The 27447-nt window shown below is 35.6% G+C and overlaps 3 protein-coding genes across 4 annotated transcripts in view; 2 read left to right on the top strand and 1 right to left on the bottom strand.

Moving 5' to 3' along the window:
• The window catches only part of LOC143346677 (beta-1,4-glucuronyltransferase 1), a 63204-nt gene extending 54319 nt beyond the window's left edge, over positions 1–8885 (top strand). For both annotated transcript variants that reach the window (XM_076775006.1, XM_076775007.1), the window contains one exon: positions 933–8885. In XM_076775006.1, coding sequence (XP_076631121.1) covers positions 933–1130 — 198 coding nt within the window. In that variant the 3' untranslated portion in view covers positions 1131–8885. The remainder of the gene's footprint in view (positions 1–932) is intronic.
• Positions 8886–9272: 387 nt separating this feature from the next.
• Pp2c1 (protein phosphatase 2C) lies at positions 9273–16665 on the bottom strand. Its single transcript, XM_076774998.1, has 6 exons — positions 16170–16665; positions 15448–15798; positions 15134–15354; positions 14899–15045; positions 13423–14798; positions 9273–13233 (listed from the first exon to the last, which is right to left on the bottom strand). The coding sequence occupies exons 1-6, from the start codon at positions 16471–16473 to the stop codon at positions 12876–12878; spliced, it is 2757 nt and encodes a 918-aa protein (XP_076631113.1). The 5' UTR covers positions 16474–16665; the 3' UTR covers positions 9273–12875.
• A 4094-nt stretch (positions 16666–20759) lies between these two features.
• On the top strand, positions 20760–25541 carry Rdgbbeta (cytoplasmic phosphatidylinositol transfer protein 1). The gene is made up of 8 exons (XM_076775136.1): positions 20760–21466; positions 21671–21819; positions 21902–21990; positions 22142–22149; positions 22211–22282; positions 22356–22454; positions 22736–22891; positions 23058–25541. Exons 1-8 carry the CDS (start codon positions 21416–21418, stop codon positions 23298–23300), a joined length of 867 nt encoding a protein of 288 aa, XP_076631251.1. The 5' UTR covers positions 20760–21415; the 3' UTR covers positions 23301–25541.
• The last annotated feature ends 1906 nt before the right edge of the window (positions 25542–27447 follow it).

The following is a 27447-nucleotide window of genomic DNA, read 5'->3' as shown; positions in this document are numbered from 1 at the left end:
CGATTTGAAATTTTTTTTTTCGTCGAAAAATTTAGGCACCTACCCTTGTCGATTCTTCTTAAAAATTCGTTCTTGATTTTTAGTAATTTTATTTGACACCCTACAGAAAAGTTGTGTAATACTTTTTTGTAGGTACTCATGAGCTCTACTTCAGAAAAAAGTTTCATTGAAATATATTCACAATTATAGGAGTTATGGCTGTATGAAAATTGGACCATTTTTATTGGGTTTTTCTCAGTTTCCGGGGTCAAGGATCAACTTTTCAAATATTTTTGCAATTTCTACACATTCTTCATCTAAATACGCGTCGTTTACGTTTTTGAAAATTAAAATCGTCCAATCCGTTCAGGAGTTATGATGTCTTAAAGATTCGCATGAAATTTCGGAGAACGATTTCTGGCCTGAAATTAGATTTTCGGTAAGGAATTTTTTTCTCGAAAATGCGTAGGATTTCGGGGGTATGTTTGTTGACCAAAAATGATTGCGATCGACACTTGCAACCGAAAATAATTTTTTTAGAATGATTTGAAAAATTTTTTTACGCCGAAAAATTTCAGCACCTGCCCGATTTTTTTTCTCGAAAGTAGATAGGATTTCGGAGGTATGTGTATTCACAAAAAATGGTTATAATTGACCCCCGGAAGCGAAAATAATTTTTCCAGAACGATTTGAAATTTTTTAATTTAATTGTTAATAACTTTTTAACGAAGCCTCCATCAACAAATTGGTATTCTTGATTTTCGTCCTATTTTGGCCTCTAGAATCTCCCATTAAATTTCAACGAAACTGACACTGGGAACGCAATAATTGCCCATGTCAATCATGTCCCACTGAACTTCCTTCTGTACTTTCTTCTCCGTTCATTCCTTCAGCTTTAAACGCTCTTAACAGCAAGGGTGCTCCAAAGAATAGTCGGATCTTTTCTGATTCAGGGCTACGCGCTGTGCGTCCTCGACTACGACTTCCTGATACTGGACAACTCGTTCCTGGTCCATCGTCCTGGCATAAAGATTTTCAAGAAGGACGCGCACCGGGAGATGCTCACCGCGAAAACGAACGCGCTGATCAAGAAGATAATCATACCGGAATTGAAGATCCTTTACGGAACACGGAAGGGCTGTGCCGTGTAGCCCGTGGAGATTCGAGCGCGTCGCGTGCTCCACAGGTGTTCCCCTGTCAAGTGGCAGCATCCGAGATTATCCTTGACATCTAGAATGTTTCAGACGCGGCAAAAGATCAATGGAACTCGCGAGCTTCGTCCGGTCGCGCATGGCCCCGAAAACCCGAAGAACGTATATTGTGATTCGTAGTTGTCCTAAAACGATGCCAATCGAACGGTGCCGAAAGTATAGACCGTTAGGTTGCGAAGGGACGACCTCCTTTCGAGCAAATTTCTCCTGTAATCGTTGGTTCCTGCAACGTGTTTAACGCGTCGCTCCATTGTTTCTCGTCGCTGAATTCTGCGGAACGCGAAACGGGCGACAGCAAAAGAGACAGAAGGGAATAGTGACCGGAACTGACTGGTGCACAGACTCACCCCCCCGACGATAGGAGTGTTAGAAATATTTCTCGCGATGATCGTACGATTCTCTCCGGCTACGAAAAGAACCTTATTATACATATTTTTCACCCGAAACGCGTTAGAGAGTATGATTGTACATATTAGCACTTAAAATGGTGCCTCGTGTATAACTGTTACAGGGATGGGCTAAACGTGCTTCGCAAAGTCATACGAGGACATATTACAATAATGCACGGTTAAATTTCATGGTAGTGTATTTTTTTATAGAACTGGACTCGAACATTGGCAGAGAAGAAGAATGGTTACAGGGAACGAGTAAGTATAGTATGTCGAGGACTCGACATAATGCCGGAGTGGGGATAGATCGTGGAAATTTAGCCGTGCACCACTGTACGACGAAGACATTATTTATGTGCAGTCTGTTGTCGAATGTTTGTCCATTACCTACCGAGATATCGCTTTGAGTCTTATACCAAGTTTGACTAACTGCAAGCTACCAATAGTAACGTTATTTTTATCTATTTTGCAACTTAATAATACATAAAACGTCGTTAGTATGTTAATTTATTTACAGAACCTACAGTTACTCAGACTCGGTGTCGAAAGCCACGCCTCGGTAGGATTGGAATTTAATGTATTCACGTGTTGTACTCGGTATTTGTGCATTTATACAAAGCGATTCGTGTGACTAAAAATGTCTGGAACCATTCTCTGAAGTATTCTTTATCAAACGGATACCGAGTACAAAATAGTGTACAGGAGTATTTAATGCAGTATGAATGAATACAATATTTGTTGTCACTTGTTCTAAGCACTGAATGCATGTATTCAGTATTTTAAATGTATTTCAATTACAGAACGATCGGAACGTGCCCATCCCTGTCCCTGTGTATTTACAAGGTTTTTATAGTTTTTAGCGATCGTGTGCATTTTATCTCATTCCACGTTTTCTCCAACCGTTGCTCTTTTTCGCAAACAAAAGGAGGAAAGAGAACTCGCATTAGCATGCAAGCATGTACGCAAAGGTATGCCAAAACGGTGAGCTGCTCAAAGTAGTTACGATTAAATAAAACCAACATCCGGAATGAGAGGAAATACGGTACGTTCTACAACCTAGTATTTTTATTGAACGTTTCGTTCGTACGAGTGGCTGTCCAAGCATTTCTCGTTCGAGTACGCGGTCCTCTGATTAATTTCAGCGGTATATATTACAGTAAACACAAATTCTATATTTCAATCAATAATTTTTGGTTCCTCTAATTTTATAGGAATTTATTTCTAGTACCCTACGCAATAAGGTATCTTAAACTCAAACCAGAATACCATTCGTTATTTACCTCACTGTTCGCTTCTTATTTTCGAGTTTTAAAAGCACGATTCCACACTAATTGCAATTTAATCCTTAAACATGTTATGTATCTTAGTTAAAGCGGTACGAAACCAAATGCACGCATAAGTACTGAAAAACTTGCGTTAAGCGTGAACGTAAAGGTTTTGCGAGACGAACATTGCAACAGTTAAGTTACAGGCAGAATTTTCTTCGATTTGCCCAGGTCTTAAAATTCGTTGATACGATTTCGTTCTTTCGACGAAAATAGCGAAGGAAAATCAAACACAAAACTAACCACGAATCAAGAAACACTTTACTATCCAAGACTGAGGAACACGTTTGATAACAATTTACTAGGACAGTTATCCTAAAAGCTTTCGATTAATAAACGTCAAGTCATTAGTTATTTAATGATCCTTTAATTAGCGTAACTCGTTAAGGCTAACACATTTCTTTATATACTTTATTTTATTTCTGTCAAAGAGAATTGGTGCTTCCAGTGATAGTAATCGGTGATCGTAAAAGGAACGTTGATTTTTTTGATCGTCGTATAGAAATCCGACTATTCTTTGCAATGTATAATTATTGCAATGAATCTAATTGAGAACAACATAATTATTTCTTTTATTACGTCCTGCGAAATCTTCGTAAGATAAAAAGTATTCCATAACTCTGTACATATTATGTGCTAATACTTTTCCTCGATAATTAGTAAAAATGAATTCGTGTAAAACATTTAAACATTGGTGAGCTGAAAAATTTATTACGCAAATGCAATTTCGCGTATCATTATACGATCAACTTGAGAATTATTCTCGGATCTTAAACTGTGTATGCATGAATGTGTGGCGCGTGTGTGTATATACAGGGTGTTCGGCCAACCCTGGGAAAAATTTTAATAGGGGATTCTAGAGGCCAAAATAAGACGAAAATCAAGAATGCCAATTTGTCGATGGAGGCTTCGTTAAAAAGTTATTAACAATTAAATTCAACAATTTCAAATCGTCCTGAAAAAATTATTTTCGGTTGCAGGGGTCAATTACAATTATTTTTGGTCATTACACATACCTTCGAATTCCTATTCACTTTCGAGAAAAAAAATCGGGTAAGTGCTGAAATTTTTCGGTGAAAAAGAATTTTGCAAATCATTCTAAAAAAATTCTTTTCGGTTGCGGGGGTTAGTTACAATCATTTTTGGTCATTACACATACCTCCGAAATCCTACGCATTTTCGAGAAAAAAATTCCTTACCGAAAATATAATTTCAGGCCAGAAATCGTTCCCCGAAATTTCATGCGAATGTTTAAGACATTATAACTCTTGAACGGATTGGACGATTTTAATGTTTAAAAAAGCAAACTACGCGTATTTAGATGAAGAATATGTAGAAATTGCAAAAATATTCGAAAAGTTGATCCTTGACCCCGGAAACTGAGAAAAACCCAATAAAAATGGTCCAATTTTCATACAGCCATAACTCCTATAATTGTGAATATATTTCAATGAAACTTTTTTCTGAAGTAGAGCTCATGAGTACCTACAAAAAAGTATTACACAACTTTTCTGTAGGGCGTCAAATAAAATTACTAAAAATCAAAAATGAATTTTTAAGAAAAATCGACAAAGGGGGAGGTGCCTAAATTTTTCGACGGAAAACAAAAATTTCAAATCGTTCTAAAAAAAATATTTTTGGCTGTAGGGATCAATTACAATCGTTTTTGGTGAAGAGTCATATCCCCGAAATCCTAATCATTTCCTAGAAAAAAATTCGAGAAGGTGTGAAATTTTTCGACGAAATTAAAATATTTCAAATCGTTCTGAAAAAAATATTGTTTGCTGTGGGGGTCAATTACAATCATTTTTGGTGAATAGACATACCCCCGAAATCCTACGCATTTTCAAGAAAAAAATTCGAGAATGTGTGAAATTTTTCGACGAAATTAAAATATTTCAAATCGTTCTGAAAAAAATATTGTCAGCTGTGGGGATCAATTACAATCATTTTTGGTGAATAGACATACCCCCGAAATCCTGCGTATTTTCGAGAAAAAAATTCAGTACGGGCGGAACTTTAAACGTTAATAACTTTGTAACAAAGCCTCCATCAACAAATTGGTATTCTTGATTTTCGTCTTATTTTGGCCTCCAGAATCACCCATTAAAATTTTTCCCAGGAGTGGCCGAACACCCTGTATATACACCTTTAACTATATAAGTACATAAGTATGATGTAACTGTTACTATTTTACACGGATTAATTAGGAACTAAATGTGAGTTTTGACGTTTTAAAATAATAAACGTACTGTCGTGGGATGTTCGACGCAAGTAACTGTTTGCATTTATTTTAGTTTTCTGGTGATATCAAAAAAGAGGAGCACATGATTGCTTGTTGCATCTTCAAACAATAAAGTGAATAACATTTACCTTGGAAAAGCTGATCAATTTTGATCGTATTAGCGAGTACAGTATTAAAAAAACAAAGGCGTTGAACAAATCATGACTGTAAACGAGTGAGATAACATAAATGGTGCGATTCCATCGCTAAGAGTACTCTTGGAATTGAAGAAAAGAAAATCGATTTATTTGTAAAATGGAGTTCCTCGTGGGATGCACCGGATTGAAATTTCTCTAAAGATTAATCGACTTCTTTTAGTTACGAGTACTCTCGGTGATGCGACTCCGATCAAAACACGTTTATAAATTAACATACACAATATTTTTTTTATCGCCACCCCGAGTAATCTGAAAGGCCACAGGTGTACATACTATCACGATAATAAGACTTGGAGAACTATATACATAGTGGGGTCAGCACCGAACGTTTCGAAACACGTTCACCGATGATATTTTGGAAAATGCAAAATGTTGACTCAATTTTGTTGTGATAACCCTAGGGCACAAACTAATTACTATTTCTATAATTATGTTTTACTAGCTGTAAAGAATACTTCAGATTTTACACCGTTACACAATAATTGTTTGGTAAATGGATCTTGTAATTATGATTGGGAGAATTTAATTTTCGCAATTTAGATTTCGTTTCGACGCTCGTGGAGTTGAAACGTTAACGCAATATTTAATTAGGTTCGAAGGAAATTATGCGATTAAAATGGGTGGAACGGAGCAAAGTTCGAAAAGTATAGGGTGAGTTATAGAAAATGAAAGAAATCGAGCAACTTTTGTCTGACGCATCTTTTTTATTATAAAAAGAACTTGCCCTGTACATCACTGTCATAAGTATGATTGTAATAGGGCGAAACGTAATTTACAATTTCAGAGATATAAAACATTATTTGTTGTAATCCATATATGAAAATATTAAAGTAGATATAATGGTTCGTCGCCGAAAGTAAAACATATTTCGTTTCTGTTCATCGACATCCTTCATGCAAATGAAACCGGCAACGTGGAAGTAGATACGTCGTCCGGATTGCGATTTATAATAAAAATGAACGGAAACAGAATCTCTGAATTACAGAAAGTATGTTTCGGGGATGAAAGTAGCATTGTCATTTATTTTTAAAGTCTGATTAATTCGTAAGGCACGATTGTAACTCGTAGATATTATTAAAATGTCTTTACAATGTGGAAATGAAGTTTGCAATTGACAATATTTTCATGTACGGAAACACTGAATAGCGTTTACATAAATAGTGTGTCTTTCTCTTGAAACGGAATTCTCTTACAGCATAAGTTCCTTTAATCCCTCTTGCCTCCTCTTTTAATTTGTCGGGGCTGTGCAACTGTGTGTAACGATTGCTCGTAAATAATAATGTGTATTCTGTGCCTTATCGTCTTTGTCTCAATGCGTATGCATGTGTGTTTGAGAGCTGCGTGTTTGATCTGAGAACACGTTAAAAAACTGACTTGATTATACAGAGTTAATTATAATAACGAGTACGTTTCAAGGTGCAATAAATCACTGAAGAGTTCGACATTGTAAGAAAAAGAAAAAAAATGAATTACACTATTAACGTAACAAGTTTTCTCGTCGCTTGAATTTTTAAATTCTTTCGATCGCGTAGCTAAAACATTTCTACAATATGTAAGACGTATTTGCATTGATGTATTTGGTAAATAGTATCAACGTTTACTTAAGATACTTTACATTTGACACTTGTCGAACAACATGAATTAATTCAATATTTTAAACTTCGTTGTGTACCTCAATTTTGTAATTCATTTTTTTTTTTGTTTTTTTCAATAAAATACTTTCCACTGATTTATATACAGGGTGTTCAGCCAAACCTGGGAAAAATTTTAATGGGGGATTCTAGAGGCCAAAATAAGACGAAAATCAAGAATACCAATTTGTTGATGGAGGCTTCGTTAAATAGTTATTAACAATTAAATTCAAAAATTTCAAATCGTTCTGGAAAAATTATTTTTAGTTCCGGGGGTCAATTACAATTATTTTTGGCGAATACACATACCCTCGAAATCCAACACATTTTCGAGAAAAAAATTCGAGAAGGTTTGAAATTTTTCGACGAAAAGAAAAAATTTCAAATTGTTTTGGAAAAATTATTTTCGGTTGCGGGGGTCAATTACAATCATTTTTAGTCATTAGACATACCCTCGAAATCCTACCCAGTTTCTAGAAAAAAATTCGAGAAGTTGTGAAATTTTTCGACGGAAAGAAAAAATTTCAAATTGTTTTGGAAAAATTATTTTCGATTGCGGGGGTCAATTAGAATAATTTTTGGTGAATAGACATACCCCTGAAATCTTGCGCATTTTCGAGAAAAAAATTCAATAAGGCTGGAACTTTAAACGTTAATAACTTTTTAACGAAGCCTCCATTAACAAATTGGTATTCTTGATTTTCGTCTTATTTTGGCCTCTAGAATCCTCCATTAAAATTTGTCCCAGGGGTGGCCGAACACCCTGTATATCACCTTAACGTTCGTTTTTTACTATTATGATTTGCCCATTAATAAATTTATTGTATAAATCAGATTTATCTACGATACGCTTTCTGCAATAGAAATGAAAAAAAATAAGAGAAGCCTTCAAACGGGCAAATATTCTCACGTTAGATTCAGTCTGTAATTATTGCATAGTTTTGAAAAATTCAATTCGTATCACTGAGTATATCTTTCACGACTGAGCACTTCGATGCAAATAAGTGCTAGACTGCATAAGGATCATGAAACTTCTATGGAAAAGGATAAATAAAAATCCCCTTATGATTGTACGTATTGTAAATACTACGGATTTATCAATAAAAATCAATTGTATCGTCGCAAGTGTTATCCAACAATGCAATATGTTATTCTTGTGCACTTGCAGACAATTTTATAATTACTGCAATTTATTGTACATTTTATATTTTAATAGAGTTTTAATTTTAATTAATTAAATATTCGCCTGGCAACTCGCAATTCAAATAATTTCTCTAAATTACAATTTATTTAATCTCTGTAAAATAGATTTTTATCATGTTCTTGGAATATAATTGACTCTGTTAAAAACAGAGACACGAATAAATTTTAGGTTTACAAATGGCAGTATTATTATTTCACAGAAATACGCATAATTTTTTATAAAACTTCAAATACTCCGTTTGTATCCTTAATAAAATGAAAATGCATTAATAAAGAAAGCACTTTGTGTTCAATTGTATAAAAATATGTATTAATAATCCAACATTTTACAAGGTAACAGTATTCTGTCGCTTTCAGCATTTACATTTACATTATTGTGATCTATTCTGAACGTACTCGCAGAAAAAGTGATTGTTTAAACAAAAAGAAAGTATCTACTACTGGTATAAATTAAATCAATATTTAGGGTATAAATCAATTATGTATAATGTATAAATAACGTTCTTCTTTATTAGAAAAAGTTTGAGGAACATTGTATCTTTAAAGGTATATGTATATGAGCTAAGTATACATGTAAAAATGCCTATAAATTATATTATACTGTGCAATCGCGTACGAAAAATCTGATCTAATTCTGTCTCTGTAAATATGTAAAATTGTATTTTTCCAAATAACAGGATAGAAATATAAGGATCGTTTAAGTAACTTTTAAAGGGTCCAGGTCATTTCTTGAACCGCCTATTCAAGTTTATTAAACATATTAAACTTTATCAGTTTTACAAATCTTCAGAATATCCTAAGAAAACAATTAATTAATTAATTTAATTATCATAAAAATTAAACGTATTAAAGGAGGGAACGCATGACGATCGGGATATATCTATATTAGAAGAAAATAGCAATGGAAAGCAAACAACGTATAATTCCAGTTGTTCCCCTCATGCAAATTAGAATCCACAATATAAATAAATCCACTTACAAACATAAATAAACTGTTTCATACAAAATGCATGAAAACGTAACTTTTTTTTTTTACGTATGCAACGAAGGTTCGCGGATTGGATACCATGAAGAAAGTATTTACCAAAGGCATTTGTATATTTCAGTTTATTTAATTAAAATATACAGATTTTAAACGTGATCACACATTTGTTCCGAGTTTGCCTCCTTCGACCTATTCTTAACCTGAGATAAACCACAATAAATTTTCGCTCACTATACGTTCCTGTATCTGTGATAAATTCATTTTATTCTTTTTTTTTTTTTATTTTTTATTTTTTTACGTTGACTTTCAGAAAATGCTTGGTTTTCCTTCGCGTCCTATATAACGAATATTAAATCTACAAGCGCAACCATACGGACCCTTTCGGTCCTTTTTTTACTACTTGTCCACTTTTTCCTAAGTATAATATAATTTTTTTTCGTGTATATAAATAAACGCTAGCAAACATTCTTTTTCTTTTATTTCATCTTCTATGAGCATAATCGTCTACATTTTCTTTACACGTATGTAGACGATTCATAAATATATGTGTATCACATATGTACGTATATATATACGTGGTATGTATATATATATTTACATATATACTTATATATTTATATGTATATACAGTGCCACTTTTATTACATACACCAAGAAGAGACGGTTTTGTTAAAGCGAAGTCCCTTACATTGCTAACGTGATTTTCGTACGAAACGCGTAACACCGATTTGCTTTTAAAATTGCTTAAATATAAATTCTTTTTGGAGCAATTAATTCTCTGTCGCGACGATGGTAAAAGTACTTTTCTTCTTGGCCCATGGATATGAATACACTCCATATATATACATATATATACATTTAAATGGTAACTATGTAGGCACGTGTTATTATTTGTATCATATACTTTTTCCTACTCTTTGATATAACTCTTGTTGCTCTGCACTGTCTATGATGAAACATAAAAATATAAAAATATCAGTAAATTCATATAAACATACACTTTCTAATATATAATTCGATATTTTCGTTTGTTCGAATAATCTGTGGACACAGTAAATTCCTTTGTAATAGTATTACGCGTAAGCAGTTCAAAAATGATATATTATCATAATATTTAAATTCAAAATAAAAATACGCAGTATATCGTTTCGTTACAAAATATTCAAGTTATAACGCACGCTAAACATTTGCATTTCAAAATAAAATTGTAGTACGCAAACATGAATTTACCATGCCATTTTGATCATTCTTATTATTTATAACGCACGTTTAACTAAATGTTCAACCTAAATTGTCCTGAAGTACATTTTGCACCACATAGTGCCAGCTACTTGCAAACTTTAAATTATCTTAAAGTAATACCACAAGTTCAAAAATTGTTTTCCGAAAGAAAAAGGAAAAAGTAAAAGAAAACAGTAAGTTGGAGTTTCTAACTTAAGGAGGTATTGCTGTCTAGACTGTCAATTTCACGGCCCTTTTTGTGATTTTTTTTTTAATGATAGACAGGCTGTTTTGTACTGAGACTTTGTAGACATATTTATTCATCTTATAAGCATGTACAATATTTTTTTCATGGAAAAATATTAAAAATCGTGAGAATTATAACTTCTTATTTAATCAGGATTCCAGATAATTTGAAACAGAGGGGGTTAAAGTATCTTCATAAGGAAGGTTGTAGTTATAGCAGGAACTAGGGAGAAGTCAAAATCCTGATAAATAAAGAAATGGCGACGCTTCAAGTTTCGAATTTCTATTTGTTAATCGTTCTTTTGTCTTTAGCGTATCAAAAAAAAATAATAAAACTCAATATTTTTTTAAATCTCTAGTTCCAGCTATAAAGGCGTGTCTGCTGAATATTCTCTCCAAATTTGAAGTTAATCGGTTTGCTAGATCTTGAAATATCATGTAAGCCAGTTTAAATGCGTTTTTTTTAAACAAGAAGCTATAACTCTCGTAATTTTTAATATTTTTTGATGAAAAAAATACTATACATACCTATAAGACAAATAGATATATCTGCAAAATGTCACTACAAAACAACCTATCTGTCGTTAAAAAAAAAAATCACAAAGAAAGGCCGAAGAAATGACAGCCTAGACAGCAATACTCCCTTAACAACTTAAGCGCTGATTATGAAACATCCGCATTTTAATCACCGTTTCAGTGAACAATTACTGTACATCTATAAAACAGACAAATTTGTCATTTACTTAGCTTATTCAACCATTTTTTAAATTGCTCTAAATATAAATCCAAACTTTGTATAACATAATAGACAGTCGTTTTTGTTGCTTGGTACAGAGCGGTCTGCTTTTCAATATTTTTTTATCTATCACCAATTTCTTATATCGAAATATTTACTTGGACTTTGTGCTGCCTTTGTATAAAATTAAAATATCAAAAATTTCATGATTTCAAACGAATCTTCGACAGCCACCCTGTACTAAGTGACAAAGCAGATCACCGATTACGTACCTACCTACAAGATATTTTAATTTTTAAACCTTACTGTAAGCAATTTATAATTCTTTTTTTTTCACTTAACGACTCGTTAATCCCCCTTAAAAAGATATTTCCTCATAGAAGACTGTAACATTTAAAGGAATCATTGGGAAAAAGATAATCTTTACATATACACATTCTATTTCCCTCTTTGATACAGGCATCATCATTTTCTTCTGCCTCTCTTGATTATCACACGTTTTATACATATGTTCATGAACTTTCTTAACTTCCATTTCTATAATTAACACTTTAACAAGCTACTCGAATATTAGAAAGCATAAAATAATGGAAGGAGTCTTTTTATATTAATTCTGTAGAGCTGAACTATCTAAGAAGGTGAAGTGGCAAGGGTGTATAGTTTGAATTAAATGATAAAACTTGATCAAAATAGTAACGCGGTTTGCTAGTTGAGAAACAGGAACAGCATTTTAGTCGTGTCCCGAAGAAGCGATATAATGCTCGTTTCTTAAAATCGAGAGCCTACGATCGTGCAGCGGAGTACAAAGGTTTCATGTTTAAACAATTACACACCGTGGACAGCAGTAAAATATTGCAGCGTGTGAAAACCTAAGCTATCCCCGTAAAATTAAAGACAGCACGCACACCTTGTTCGGGATTCTATAAAATTCTACGCGTTCTTAGTTTTCCCCCGAGCGAAATACGTAAAACGAAAGAACAACGTTGCATCACATCGATTAGTGTCTATATTATTGCTAACCATTATTTAGATGTAAAAGTATGCAAATATGAAAAATATGATTGATTTTTTTCACCCGTAACGTGCCGTGGAAGTCATAGAATACCGTTGTTGCATATTTTTAACAAACTGCTGCTGCCCTGCCGAATGCTCTCATGCGTACAGTTATTTATCATTGAAAAACGGTTCGATAGGAGGTGAAAACTACATTGTAACGAAAAGCAAGAAAATTTAATTTTTTTTTTTTTTTTTTAATGAAACAGTTGGTCCACCAAATGCAAACCCAATTTCGCAGAAACGTCTGGAAACTTTTCGGGACAATAAATATTGTCTACAGCACGTTTGCACTTATACGTTTCAAGATAAAATGCAATAGTAGAGACGAGAATATTTTAACCAGCATACCTTTCATAGAGATGGAAAGTAATATGCAGAGAATAAAAACAGTGAGGGTACAAGTTAATACCCTGTAAACAAATAACATATAATTAAAGTGTGTTACTCTACCTCATTTTCCAAGTCGCTTAATGCGAGATCGCGTGCTTAGCGACCTGGCACTCGGATTGTACGGCGATTTTACTCTTTTAGCCATTCCCGAACTAGAGTTACATCCTGCACTCGTAGGACTAATCTTAGAACAGGTCCCGTTCCCAGTATTACTACTAGTTTGCTTAATACTGGACGATCTTACTCTACTCGATTGTAGAAACCCATTATTACTAGACTGCTTTAGTTTACTTGGCAACGAAAGCCGATTTTGTTTCCCCAATGCGTCGTGCATTAATTGCGTAGATATCGTGTGACCAGTTATGTCTACGTTACGCGAACGCAATGTTTTTACAGGAGTCGCGGCGATGGTGTCAGACCTGAAAGAACACAGAAAATTTTTACGTAAACGACACAATTCAACGAGCATTTTAAAATCGTTTGAAAGTAACGAACTTTTAGATCTACTTGAACGATTTTCCCCGACGATGTCGTTACTTTCGAGCGATTATAGGATACTCGTTTAATTTTACAGAGTGTAGAAATACTAAGCGAGTAGACGAACGAACCTGAGCCAACGTTGCGAAACGGCAGTGATATCCGAGGAACCTATGATAGACACGGTTCGATTTATCCTCCGCTCGCTGAGACTAGTAGCCCACAGTTGCTTGAACAACTCTTTAAAAGAGGGCCTTCGAATAGCCTTCACTGGCGTAGCCTTTTTCCCCAAACTTCTTTGGTAGGTATTTAACGAAGAGAGTCTTTCTTGTATAGGTACAGTAGTAGCACTTCCCGTGGAACGAGTTATGTTGGATTCTGCTGTAGGCCAACTCAAACTACCGTTTGCATCCTTCGTAGTTTGATTCGCTGGATCGTTCTCGTCGACGGGATTCGGCCGATCTTCGGACCGCGTTCTCCTTTTGGCGCAAGGTTCTTGCAATATACACGCGTCATCCACCGTACTAATTACACCTTGCGATATTGCACTATGTCTTCGCTTAGTACCGACGGTACTATCAGTCGTTTTACTTGTAGAGTTCCTTACATCCTCGTCCACAGTCTTACCAGTTACAGACATTTTTGTACCGCGCAACTTAAACCTCGAATTGACGTACGTTTTTGTCTCCAATGAACCCGACTCTGCAACGGTGTTCCGCGAGTGCGAATTTAAACTGTGCCTTCTGCTCCTCGCGTTTCTCACTTCCGTTCTCGAGGCAGAGAACAGTATGTGCTGTTTATGCCGCGATCCGTTCAAAACCTTGGCTTTTACTTCGTTTTCATTACCAGCGGTGCTCTCCGAAGTAATATCATTGTTATTCTCAAAATTAGTACCAACATGGGCGGACGAATGTATATTATTACATTCGCCGGAAAATGCACTTTGGTGTATCACATTCGACGTATCAGATTGATCGGTATTCCCATCTTCCGACTTAAGAGACTGCGGCGGCAATTTTACACCATCTTGATAAATTGGTGTATTAACAATTTCAGGTTTATTTTCTACAGCATCCCTCGTTTCTTGATCGAAACTTTCACTCTTTGCCAACGAGCCTGTTTCCAACTCTTTATTACCTAATTCTACGTTTCTTTCTACTATTTCATGGGATATCGTTTCCGTAACTTTAAAGTCTTCTACCCCAAAGGACACATCACCGCTCGTATCCATTGTTTCGTCCCTTGACTGGTGACTTATATCAAGATTTTCTGGAATTTTGTTAACGAGCGATACATTCTCCGAACTTGGATCCTCATTATTTTCGTTAATTCCATTTGTAAAATCTAGCTTCTTAAAGTCGATATTAAGATCCGCCATCGGTGGTCTCGGTAAACTCGGAGTGATCGGACTACAGTTAGGTTTCTCCATGTTTTTAGTATCGAGCGTAGTTGCGGGTGTATGTATATTATGATGCGGTAAGACACATTTCTTCTGATTCAATAAAACCTTTAACAATAATGATAAAAAAAAAAATAGATATCAGAAATTACTTGGACTGCACATCCTTAATAATGAAAAATTCTCTAAATAAGAACTTAATAGATACCTCACTACGAGATGGGCCTGGTGGATCTAACATTAACGTGACAACGCTTGTATTATCCGCACGTAGCCTTTTTGTCGACCATCTTTCCAACGCCCTATCTACTAAACTTTTTGATGGATTAATCCACAGTTGAACATTATCAGTTTGCTGTTGAAATAAACCGCTATATTAATCTTCGTTCCAACAATTACTCTTCAACTTTTCCGTTATATACGGAAAATTTGCTGAAACATACCCCGTTACATGTTTGTTGCGAAGCAATCAAGTGTTTCTCGTTATGTCTATCCGCGGCTTGAACAATGGCCACAGCAGCTTGCGGTGTTAACATGTTCCACAAACCATCGGTTCCAAAAATAAGACAACGATGTGATTCTACATCAATTGCGACTACTTTAACATCTGGTTCCGGAGAAACAACAAATGTATTTAATTCGGAATTGTAACTCCAGAGATCACCTGCATAACACAAGTCATATACGATTATATAAGTAGTTAATAATTATTAATTATCATTAACTAGTTTTCTTTATTGTGTTTCAGAAAATATACCTAAAGATCTAGCAACAGCAAGAAATGGAATTTCATCTATATGAGTCGACCTTCGAACCGGTCCCTTGTGCCCTATACGAGGTCTGTTCCACACAACTCTTGGAACACCCGATTTACTGACTACCTTGCCACCAGATTCTCGTATCCTCATCATCTCTGGTCCACTTTCTGGCTTATGGTCTTTGGTTAATGCCTTAGCTCGCCATTGGGGATCCCCGTCTACTTGATATCCCAATATTATACCAGAATCACCGACATGGCCTATATAAATCTTGCTTTTGCGAATGAATGCTATGCTAGCAGTAGTCCCAGCCGTAGATGGTAATCCGGACGCTGTTCTTGGCCATTTTTCTGTTACGAAAGTAGATTTTAGTTAAGATTCACATTCACCATGAATAATTTCGGCAAAACCACTTTCACGAAGTTCTTAATCGCACAAACATCAAGTTGATCGGAAATTAATAGTTAAAATGAGATATTTTCTTTCAACTAATTTTTCGTAGAGTCAAAATTTTCAGGTTATCTCGGATTACATAACCTAAATTCTAACCTAATGGAGCACAGGTGGTGGGGGAAATACGCGGGACAATGACAGAAATTCTTCAACAAATCATAAATACGTTGAATTTTCAAACGGATACGTTCGAATGCCGTTCAAAATTCAAAGAAACCGCCGAAAACTGCAAAACAACGGAACAGGAAGTGCCGAACGAGTCTCTTACCAAGCTCCCGCCACATCGCGTAATGTGTGTTCATGTATCCTTCTCGGATAGCCCGAAGCACGTCCTCGTCTCGATCACTCCAGAAATTCTTTTGCTTTACGATAACGTTCATCAGGTGCTCTTTGGCGAAGGTGGCGGCTTCGCCGCCGCCGTGACCGTCGAATATTCCGAAAAATGCAAATTCTAGATCTTTGTCATCCGGTGTCGATTGAAAGGCCACGCTGAACATGTCCTCCATGTACTTACGACCGCCCTGATTACAGTGTCCGGTCACTCTTAGGTTAACCCCAATACTCAACGGCATGATGGACACGCCGGTGACACGGGACGCCAAACAGGACAAGACTTTCTTCCTTTACTACGCACTCGTCCGACCGTACACGGGAACGGAAGCCTCGTATTTACTGGGCAGGTCCGCGCGTAGCTCAAGGGACGCACACACACTCCAACGATCATGGCCCCACACAGCACAATGACGTTGCCTGCAACGGAGTAGGGCAAGAGGGGTCGTCCCCTCTACGATTTCACCGTCCACCAGCGCGCCGCGCCGCGCTCGACGTCGTTTCTCGAGAATCTACAAACGGAAGATTTTCGAGCGGCATAAGGCCTCTTTCACACTACGGCTTTTTCATCGCGCGTCGCAAGGGTTCGTTAAAAAATCGGTCCGCTGAAATCGTCGGACAAATGCCCAAGAATTTGTTCGCATTACAGACGGTCTCCGTTCGAAAATCAACGGCCCGTTATCGGCGCGCTATCCAATCGACTTCTATAACGTTCGTTATCGGAATCGTCGGAATTAAACTCTGGGGATAGGTTTAGGCTCATAACAACTGGGTTCGAAAGACCAATGGAGGACTTGTTCCGACGTGCTCGGATGATTCATCGAATAGGACAGCTTAGTTAGCTGCGAGACATCGACGAGTAAGTTCATTACGGTTTCAAGATTTTATATTTAAATGGATTCGACGATCATAGTGAGGTGGATATTATTTATTAGCACGACGAATGGCGACCGATATTGTAGGATAAAATGTCGCAGGTAACGTCATCGTTACCGGCTTCATCGTATGGTTCCATCGAATTTTGTACAATATTGTAATCTCCAATGAATAAATAACATAAACAATTGTAATAGGGTAACATTGGAGATTTTATATTTAAATCGATTTGATAATTATTGTGAATATTATTTATAAATGTTATAAATTAGTTAAATGACACGACAGAAGAAAACTAATCGCGTAACGTTCACTTGTTTCTAGATTGTACTTTTTTATTCCTGGTAATTTTTATGCTATATTTGAGTATATTCGAATGGAAGAATCAGGCGATTAAAACTATTTAAAAGGAAGGTAATCTAGGATTTTTAATTTTAGATACATATTAAAATTGTCTTGTAAATGCTTATATGTATATGCTACGACTATATACAAGTATGTATGAAAGCTTAAACTATGTTCTTTCGCCGGATCGGTGTGTACACTCCAAGGTCTTCGCATTGCCCGACCATTAAAAGGAAACGTCAGTGTGATAGGTACTTAAAGCGCTTTTCCTCATCCTTTTCCAACCCTTAAACGCTTTTACAACTCAACCACAGGCTACCAAAATCAAATATCCATGTGAACTTCATAAAACGGATGCATCCTCATCAGCGGTTGTATCGTATTCGAAATCTTCGACCTAAATTTGAACAAATCCGAGCGATAATCTGTGGATAAAGTATTATTTACGCACTTAATAGTCGACTAAATGTTTTCGGTCGTACGCGTATCTTCAAGGCAACTATTTTCGTTAGTTCTATTTTCATGAAGCATATCTTAAACCGGGACATACAGCGATCGTGGCGTATTCGATAATCGCAGTTCGATTTGCCGCGCTTCGAGCTCAACTGGGAAGTCAGATGCGGTCATGAAATTTTCAAAAACTCTCCGTAAACAGCAATACGGTAACATTACCTCGGTTATATTACGCTCACGAACGACCTCCACACGGGGAGCGTATCGCTTTCCCCTTCCCCTCCAACCGACCCTCGCCCATCCCTACCACCGTGGAAACTTTTACCTCGTCCTCTACCCCGTTGAATCCCTGACAACAGGCTGCCCATCAACGTCGGTGCTATTCATGCCGCGCATCTCGACTCACGCAGTTGCTCCGTTGCCACGTCTTCTCCTTTCGGGCTGAACTTTCTTGTCCAGCTGCGAACTCGATCTCGCCTTCGCGAAATTCTTTTCCAAATGGCAAGTCCTAATGAATGATTCGATGAAAACGGACCGCACGCAATTCGCTAAATTATCCTCCCGTTATGTCGTTTAACAAGAAGACGATACGTAACAAGATCCGTTAACGCGTACAATATTTATCGATGCGTGTGATATTTTGGCCGTTCTCAGATTTAAGTTTCCCTCTTCGTTTGAATATTCGCACGTTTTAATGTTCGAAACGTGTGACGTACGTACATCAAATATGGTCAAAGGATACATTAGACGAATGTTCGACTAACGTTTAATGTCGGTTTCGTTCGCGCGTTCGTTCGAAGAACCACGCGTAATACGTTGCGGCGTTCGAAGTGGAAAGCAAACATTCTGTTTTGTTAGGCGATGTAGTTATCTCTTTCCAAGAGCAAAACACAGGGCACGTGTTTGAACTTGTTCGGCTGGCGATCCGGCAACGTCGCGCTTCTCGTTCAAAATAGCACTCCCAGCTGGCGGCTTTCGCTTAACATCCGATAGGTTGCAATACGACGGGGATCGTTTCGATTCGCTGCAAAAGTAAAAACGATTAGATCGACATTTTATTTTTTGTGTAAATTTATAACGAAAGCCAAGAGCAAAGAGTTTTCACGACTTAGAGAGCATCGAAGATACGGTCGATATGTGTCATCGATTACATCATCTCCCCAAAAAGATGGCTGTCCCTTTCCGCTCGAAACAGTTATGCGGCACTACGTTAGTCAACCATCGAACTGTTTCTTTGGCACGTTATTAATGTCAATTGTACAAATAGATTTGAGAGATTCTAGAAAAAGGATCAACGAAACAACTTTGCGATCGTGCGTCGATTATCGATCGAAAAACAAAAGTCATGATATTGGTCACGTCAAGTTTAAACGAGTTTCGAATTGAACGGAACCGTGAGTATACTGCCATCTATTAACGGTTCGTAAAATTACAGAAAAGTGGAAAAATTAAGAGGCGCATAAAAATGATTTTCAAAGTCTATAACCGGTAATTGAAATATATATCTACTGAAATCTGATCGAATTTTATATTATATAAAATATATAACAAATGTAATTGAATGATGGACTATTTTTTTCGATAATTAATATTCAATTTTATAAAACTTAATCGCGTACACGTTAACATTTTAACAAATAATTGAAAAATTTAATACGATAAGTTTGAACGCCTTGCATGAAATTTTACGACTTATCTTTTCGTAGAATAGCTGACTCGATTATTTCAAAGCCGAATTTCTGTGCGTCTGGTTGAATCATGCGTTATGATCCTCTCCTCTCGAGAGTCTCCAGTCGAGACAAGTCCGTGCAGGTTCAGTCCTGTCTGAACAGGCGTACCTAACGCATCTTGAAAGCACGAGCGTGTTACTAAGTTAAATACATACACTGATTGTGCTACAGATTCGATCGATGACGTCCTGTTTAAAATATGTTACGGTACTTCTATATATTGCTCATAAACTGCAAAAACGACGGGACTTAAACTATTCGATTTTTCAGTTACGACCAAAAAACAATAGGATATAGACATCTCTACTCGTCAAAATTTCATAAATTGAAGTTCAAAATTAGTCCGCTAAATGGCACTTACGTCGCTTTAATCTTTAAACAAAGAACATAAGAATGATACATTTCGAATTATCAACGAATTTATAAAATAACATTTGTTAAACGTTTCCAAGAGTCTCTTTTCTGATATTATGAGTTTAGTAAATAATTTGTTCATAAGTTCGCTAATAGTTTTTAGCTTCTGAAAAACGTACTTTTTTTAGTTGTGTCGATTTCATAGCCCACGTGTAAAAGCATTGGAACTTTCTTTTACACGATATGAAAATGTACAATTTATTCATTAATAATAGTATTCGATGATAGCTTTAATTAAGATCACGTTAATTATTTATACAAATGTAGTGTGAAACAAATAACTAAATTTTTTAAAGACTTCCCAGCTTGTGGGAAGAGGGCGATTGCTTCTCATTCCAGTATGAGTCGATAACGTTGGAAGGAAAGCGAAAATGGTAAAATCAATAAAGATTTATTAATTTCCTAATTATCAAGATCGACAAATATTTAGGAAAGAATTCAAATTTAGTGAATAACGATTTAAAAAATTTGTGTCGAATTTGGTTGTTGTAACGATATGAATTTTTGTATTAATTAAATGAAAATCCGTGTTTTAATTTTAATAAAAATATATGCGATTATTGTCTGTAAATTGTCGAATGCAACGGTTGTGATAGAAAATGAGCTAGAAAGAGGGAATTAGAATGCCAATTCTATTGGGTCTCCTCACCTGTTTGCTTTACCGATGACGGTGATTGGATCGTATATAATTCCCGTAGTCATCGTTCCTTAACGTTAAGTTCTATTAGAAATCTAGCAAGATCAGTAATTTCAGTTCGCGTAACCTGTCGTGTGTTTAATCTGTCCTGTACCTTGCTGCAGCGAGATCATATTGTTTATCTACGGGTGAGATCACGGATAAAGATACTGCGTCTGTTCCGAAATATCCTACATTTATTCGAGTTTTTTAACTTAAACTAAAATGATTTGCATCGGTTTTCTTAAAATTTTGTATTTTCAAACACTACGTTCAGCGACAAGCAAATTAGAAAAATAGAGTGAACGTAGTATGATTTAATTCTCGAAAATATTGTTAAGCTATTGTATAACCACGTATTTGTATTACCAGTACCTATACGAAATTAATTTCAAGTGTTTAAAAATTATTTTAAGAAACGATCTGGTTAACTGGAAGTTTTTTTTTTCGAAATATCTAGTTACACGTTCTTCGACGTAAGGTGCCGGTCTTTATTATCGATCAGAGGAAGGGAACCTCACTTCGTTCCATTGGATTGTTTATAACTTCGTCGTTCTGGGCTTGATGAAATTGATATTTACATGACAATTTCACGAAACAGGCATTCGTATCTTTAGAAAAAGTCACAGCTTCGCTCACGAGTATTGATTTGATGTTATTGTAAAGGATTGACAAGTTTTCGTTGCAAATATGGTATTAACGAAGGAATACCGCATATGTATGCCGCTTACCACGGAGGAGGTAATTTATTTCTGATACGACAATTCGCTTCTACGGATTAAAGTATACGTGTTGGACGTTATTATATTCTGTAACGAATATTATTTCGTTGATTCCCACAAGTTTCATTTAAAAAAGTGCTATTCTTAGAAAGTGTTGTCTCTTTGTTCGTTTGTGTTACTGTTTGTTCTTTTTATGAATTAAGGGGCATTAATTCTTTTATAGTATCGCATAGGACAGCTATATATGATTGCAAGACATAGTCATGAACAATCTGATAACGAAGGAGGAGTCGAGGTAGTTCAGAATGTAGAGTGGGAGGATCCTGAGTATGGAAAGGGCCAATATACTGAAAAAAGAATTCATTTGTCTACGTAATTATCAGTGTATTTCTTATAACTTAAAGGTTTGATGAAGATAAATTTTAGTTTTCAACTTCTTTTTATCATATTGCAGTAAATTACCATATTGGATTCAGTCTATTGTTCCAAGAATATTTTACATAATAGAGAAAGCATGGAATTACTATCCTTTTACCATTACAGGTATCACTTTATATCCACAAATATTACATAATACGATTTAAATTATAGATGTTGCATTTAGCTAAAAATAGCATTTAATAATTGTTACAAACATTGTGTATCAGTTTAATAATCTGTTGTTGTTTTTACATGTTATTAATGGTCACTGAAGAATACACAGTAAGTATCAATATGCAGGTTCATTATCAAATTTCTCGTTATATAAAATCATGTGTTTCAGTGTTCGTTCCTTCCTAAATTTCAAATATCAATAAAAACGAGATTCGAGGATAACAATGGTTCATCAGAGAACGTATGTAAAGGAATTTATTGTTTACAGTATTAAAAATATTATTACGCCATTACATTGTATGTGTTTACTATAGGTTCTAGGTCTCTCTCCTATTGAAGTGTTACAACGCGAGGTTGACGATATAGATATCGCATATGATGAAATTTCAGCAAAACACTATAAAGAGGAAGAGGTATCGTTAGATTCAATATTTTCTCATTTCACTCTTCCTTTCTAATTTGTAGCAAAAACGATAAAATAATTCTTCAAGTGGTGAACAAGCAGTTTACATTTTATAATTTTAGGGAAGAGGTAATTACTTGTTCACTACTTGAACAATTATTTTAGTACTCTTTCCACAAACAAAACTCAACATTGAAGTATTTACCGTATAAATGCTTGCAACGGTAACATTCGCGTTTGTTCGTGCGTGAATTAGTATATAGGTATAGTATAGTAGGTTCTAAAATACAGGATCCGAAGTTTTTTCAATCGAAATTAACCGGTCGTGGACCATTGATAGAAGGATGGAGGGAAACAGCACAGCCAATAATGTGTTCGTATAAATTAGTTCACGCCTCTTTCGAGGTCTGGGGTCTACAAACTCGAGTAGAAGACTTTATTCATAGGGTAATAATTTTTACGCGGAATTCATTTAACACGTTCGTCGCCCGTATTTGGGGTACCGCTCCACGGAAGTATACCCGTCACCCAGACATGGGTGACGCGGCGACAAACGTGTTAACGTACGAAACGTATGATTATAATGATCAAATGTTGTTTCTTACGATTGTAGTGTATAAGGGATATTTTATTACTGGCTCATCGACAAGCATTCGCGTGGATCGATGAGTGGTATAACATGACATTGGAAGATGTTAGGGAATACGAACAAAAGATGCAAGCTGAGACTAACGAAAAAGTACGAATAATGGATGAGACCGATGAAAAGCCATTGACTCCTATTTCGTCGGCTGCGTCTGTACCATCTTCGCCGGTGGCCAAGTCTGCTGCTTGGTCATGGTTTTCGTGGTCGTAGCTGTAATTCTAGAAAAATGAGATTAGGAATATTGCTAGCTTGTTTAGGGAACGTTATTAAAAATGTGCAATTTATCGTCGTCGATATTCCCGATTGTGTGTGTGTATATATATGCGTGTATCCACATTATAGTTTGGTAACTGTAATGATTTTCCGGGAGTTTCTGAGTTTACAGCTCCCAGTCTTAATTTAGAGAGAGACGTGGTATGCTCTAAATCTGCTTTACGAATAATTTATTTTACAAGGTCATCGAGAAGCAAAATGTCGATAATTTTCAGTATTTTTTATAGTTTCATCAATCTGCGTTGTTAATATGCGTAAGTACTAACCGAAAGTAATATATAAAAAAAAATGCTCTAATGTCTTGTGGGTGTGTTTTCTTAGTTCTCGGTAATTGTTATTCTTCCAATCGCTGTAGTAAGGTATCAATTATGTTTTTAGTACGTTAATTATACAGAAACTCAGTTATCTAAAGTAGTTTTCAACTCATGGTGAATGTTAACGTTAGCAAAAGTTTAAGTTAGTTAGAGGAATCATTGTACAGCATTTAAAGACGCTTATCGATACTATACTTGCTGACTGAAACAGGCTTTATATATAAAATACTGTAAGAACAAGTAATAGCAGCGTAAGAACTGTTTAAGTATTGTAATGATCTACTGCGGCTGCACAAAGATATTATTACATGATATTATATGGTTTCTTGAACAAACTGAAGTTTCACGGCACTAATCAATCGTAGAATTATTTTGATTTGATATCGAAGCTTCTATTAATAATTAATCGTATTCGTTTTTTCAACTGTCAAGCTGATTGTACGTACAGAATTAATTTAAGATAAGGTACATCAATTTTATTTTCTACGTTCGATTATTCTTTGATGGGATTAAAGCCTTAAACTGAATCGAAGGTACCAAGTTCTAATTCGACCTCTCATTTTCTTTTTCGTTCATGTAAAATTATGTTATTTCGTTCTAAAAGTTTCACGGGACCAAATATGTTGAAAAGACAACAAAGAAGCACAAGAATATCGCACACCGCGTGCTTATAACTTTATAACAGTTGCGATTAGTGTGTATTGTGCCATAGCAAGGCCTTCCGACGTAATCGTTCAAATTACTATTATACTTTCATCATAGGTGGCATATTTAATACTGTGTTCCTTTTAACAACCCTCGATAAAAAGTATTTAATTGGCTCTTTAATGTCTATCTATGTATTTAAATAAACGTTACAGGCCGTTCTTATCACAGATGCGAGGTTCAATTATTTACTCTAAAAACTTTCAGATAACACTTCTCCTATCTTTTCCGCTTAAATTCCACTCCGTATCGTTTTTGGATTTTTAACGCAATACATTGTTTTTACAAGAACACTTGTTGTTTGGAAATTGAGGGCAATAGAGCAGTTTTGTTTTCATTTTTTTTTTTTTTTTTTACAGGATTAGATTTGAATATTGCAAAACAAAATTGGCATTAATTGGCGTTATCGGTACCATTTAAATTGTGTGTAACATCAATTTCGCCAAGAAATATTAAACAAAAGGTCGATAGGACTTAGAAGGTTGCTCGAGTCGAATATTTTCAATGAGATAATTACCCGGGATTTGGTCATCGTTGTTTCTCGTGACAACGAAGCAGGGCCAAACTTTTAATTGTCTTTGGAATCGTTACATAATTAATAAAAGTATGTTTCGAGTCGCTCGACCCAATTATACGACTCCTTGACTGTCCATTAAATTGATTGCCTGCTGAATTCGAAATTGTGGACTCCAAATTAAAAGGGATCGGGACGAATGTCCAACGAAACTACGACTTTATTTTGTTTATTTAACGAGATTTTAGCAATATTTTAATCGTACAGATAGTTGGAGGAATATTGTTGCATTTACATTTGTAATATTGCAATGATGTAGCTACTTGGACCATAAGAATTGGTAAACATTTATTTTAGTATTTGACAAAATAAGTCCCTGGAGCTTCAGGCTTCTTAGTCTCCTTAATCCATACCTAACATTATTTGCAATATTTTTTGATTTGCAAAGCACTTTTTCGAACACGATTTCTAGATGTAAAAATACTATGCTGTCGGTAATTACGCCGGTATTCGCCTAACCTTAATAACATATTAACGCTCCGGTTGAAGTTTGCGATTTCTCGTTAAACTTTGCTGAAACTCATTTATCAAAAAGACGAAACATCATCTCGCGAGAAAATATAAACAAACTTGAAGTTGTCGATACGATATTAAGAAATCATTTTTCTATTACGGAGCAAATAGTTCGAGAAGTAATGGTTACATTAAAATGCTGTTTTTCTTTTAATATATGTATTTATATCATTGCATCAATGAAATGTTACAGGTAGCGAGGAATGTTGCATACGGCGGATGCAGAAATGTTGCTGTTAATGTTTTAAATATATTAGAAACGGAGGTCACAGAAATCTTGCTGTAAAGGTTTAGAGATATCGCAAACGGAGATGGTGAAAATGATGTAATTTCTTAGAGATATTTCTTCGAGTATCCCCATATTACGAAACAATATTCCGGACATGTTTCAGCAATATTATGTGCCGTATAGACGATGTTACGTCAATAGCTGTTGCGTAATTTGTATTATGCACGTGTCTCGCATCCGTCTGTATACATTGCCGGTAAAAAGTTACGGATCAGATGTATGTAAAATAGGGACACTTATTCTGGGATTTAAGAATATCTAAATCCTCGATGATTTTATTATTTTTCATATATCACAGAACATTATACATGTACGGTGTATTGCAATTTTGCAGTTGCCCTTGTAATATTACTAATACCCATAAGTATTTATTAGGACATTTAGTCGAAACGTTTTCAATGTTTGGAATATTGTAACATCGTGAAGGAAAGTAAATATCGCCTAAAAATGTAACAGTTTTATTTATATCGATACGAAGGCAACTGTAGTAGGCGAAAATGATCAGGATTTTATTTTACTGCAATTTACCGTGCATTTATCCAGGAGGATTTAATTGTAGATTTTCGCAAATAAAATAGAGGCAGCCTGAGGGATATATTTAATAAAACAGAGCTCGAAAGAACTGGGACAATGAGTGGGTGGATTTAGCGAAGGATTTTCTTCTTTCAGACGTTACGCAATGCGACGTCTGAAGACTGAGAGTGTGAAGGCACAGCCACGCGGTAAGAAGGCTTGTATTCAGTTTTCGCCAGTAAGAAAGAATTGTTCCTCTTGTCACGTGGCACGTGCGTATAGATCACGTGTCTGAAAGGGCCGCGTGATCCACGCATCGACTTACGTAAATGTTCCTCTTAACAACGAACTATTGTATTTGGGAATCAATGGAATCTCACTAGATCGATGCCGGACCGTCCTATTACTTGAATTAATTAACAGCCCTGGGGATGTTTCGTAATCCACGATCCGTTTAATTAATGCACTCCCAGGCAGCTGTCTATTTTTACCAGCCCCCATCCTTGTATTTGCGTAATCAGGATTATAGGGATGAATTACTCGTAAAAAAGTCTAAAGTTGAGGAGATTAGGGGGCACGTAAAACTGCTATTTACATGTTGGACGTCCATTTCGTAGACGAACGCGAATAGTACCGAGGGAGTATTCATTGTAGCAAACTTATAAACGAAATTAGAACTGGATGAATTTTAGCTATAAAAGACGCTGTCATTAACCTAATTATAATTATTGTATAAAGTACGCGTCGAATTTGAAAATTGTTCCGTAGCGTCTGACCATACACCAGTGTTTCTACTTGCACCGATGTCCAAGTCGTGTTCTACCGTTTTTAAAGTCGATTTTACAGAGTCGTCCATTTACAGAGATTGTATTCGATTCGTAATATTGATCCAGTTCCGTTTGCGAGTGGAGATATTAATCTGAATCAGAGTGGTAATTTCGAGTGTTTTACCTTCGCGAGAACAAAGCACTTGAAATACAGCCACGGGGCGCGAGTGCAAACATCGCGACGTTAATCTAGCAGCAGAACGATAATACTGCAAATTTGTTACAATCCGCAACGAAAGAAAAACTTTAAAAATAATAAAATTAACGATTCGCGAAATATTCAAGGTAGATAAATTAATTTTTAAGTTCTACAGACGGAACTTTAAACGTTAGTAACATTTTAACGAAG

Source organism: Colletes latitarsis, chromosome 10, assembly GCF_051014445.1.
Source record: "Colletes latitarsis isolate SP2378_abdomen chromosome 10, iyColLati1, whole genome shotgun sequence".
Lineage (NCBI taxonomy): Eukaryota > Metazoa > Arthropoda > Insecta > Hymenoptera > Colletidae > Colletes > Colletes latitarsis.
Note: the sequence above shows the minus strand (reverse complement) of the source record. Positions and strands in the feature narration are given on the sequence as shown.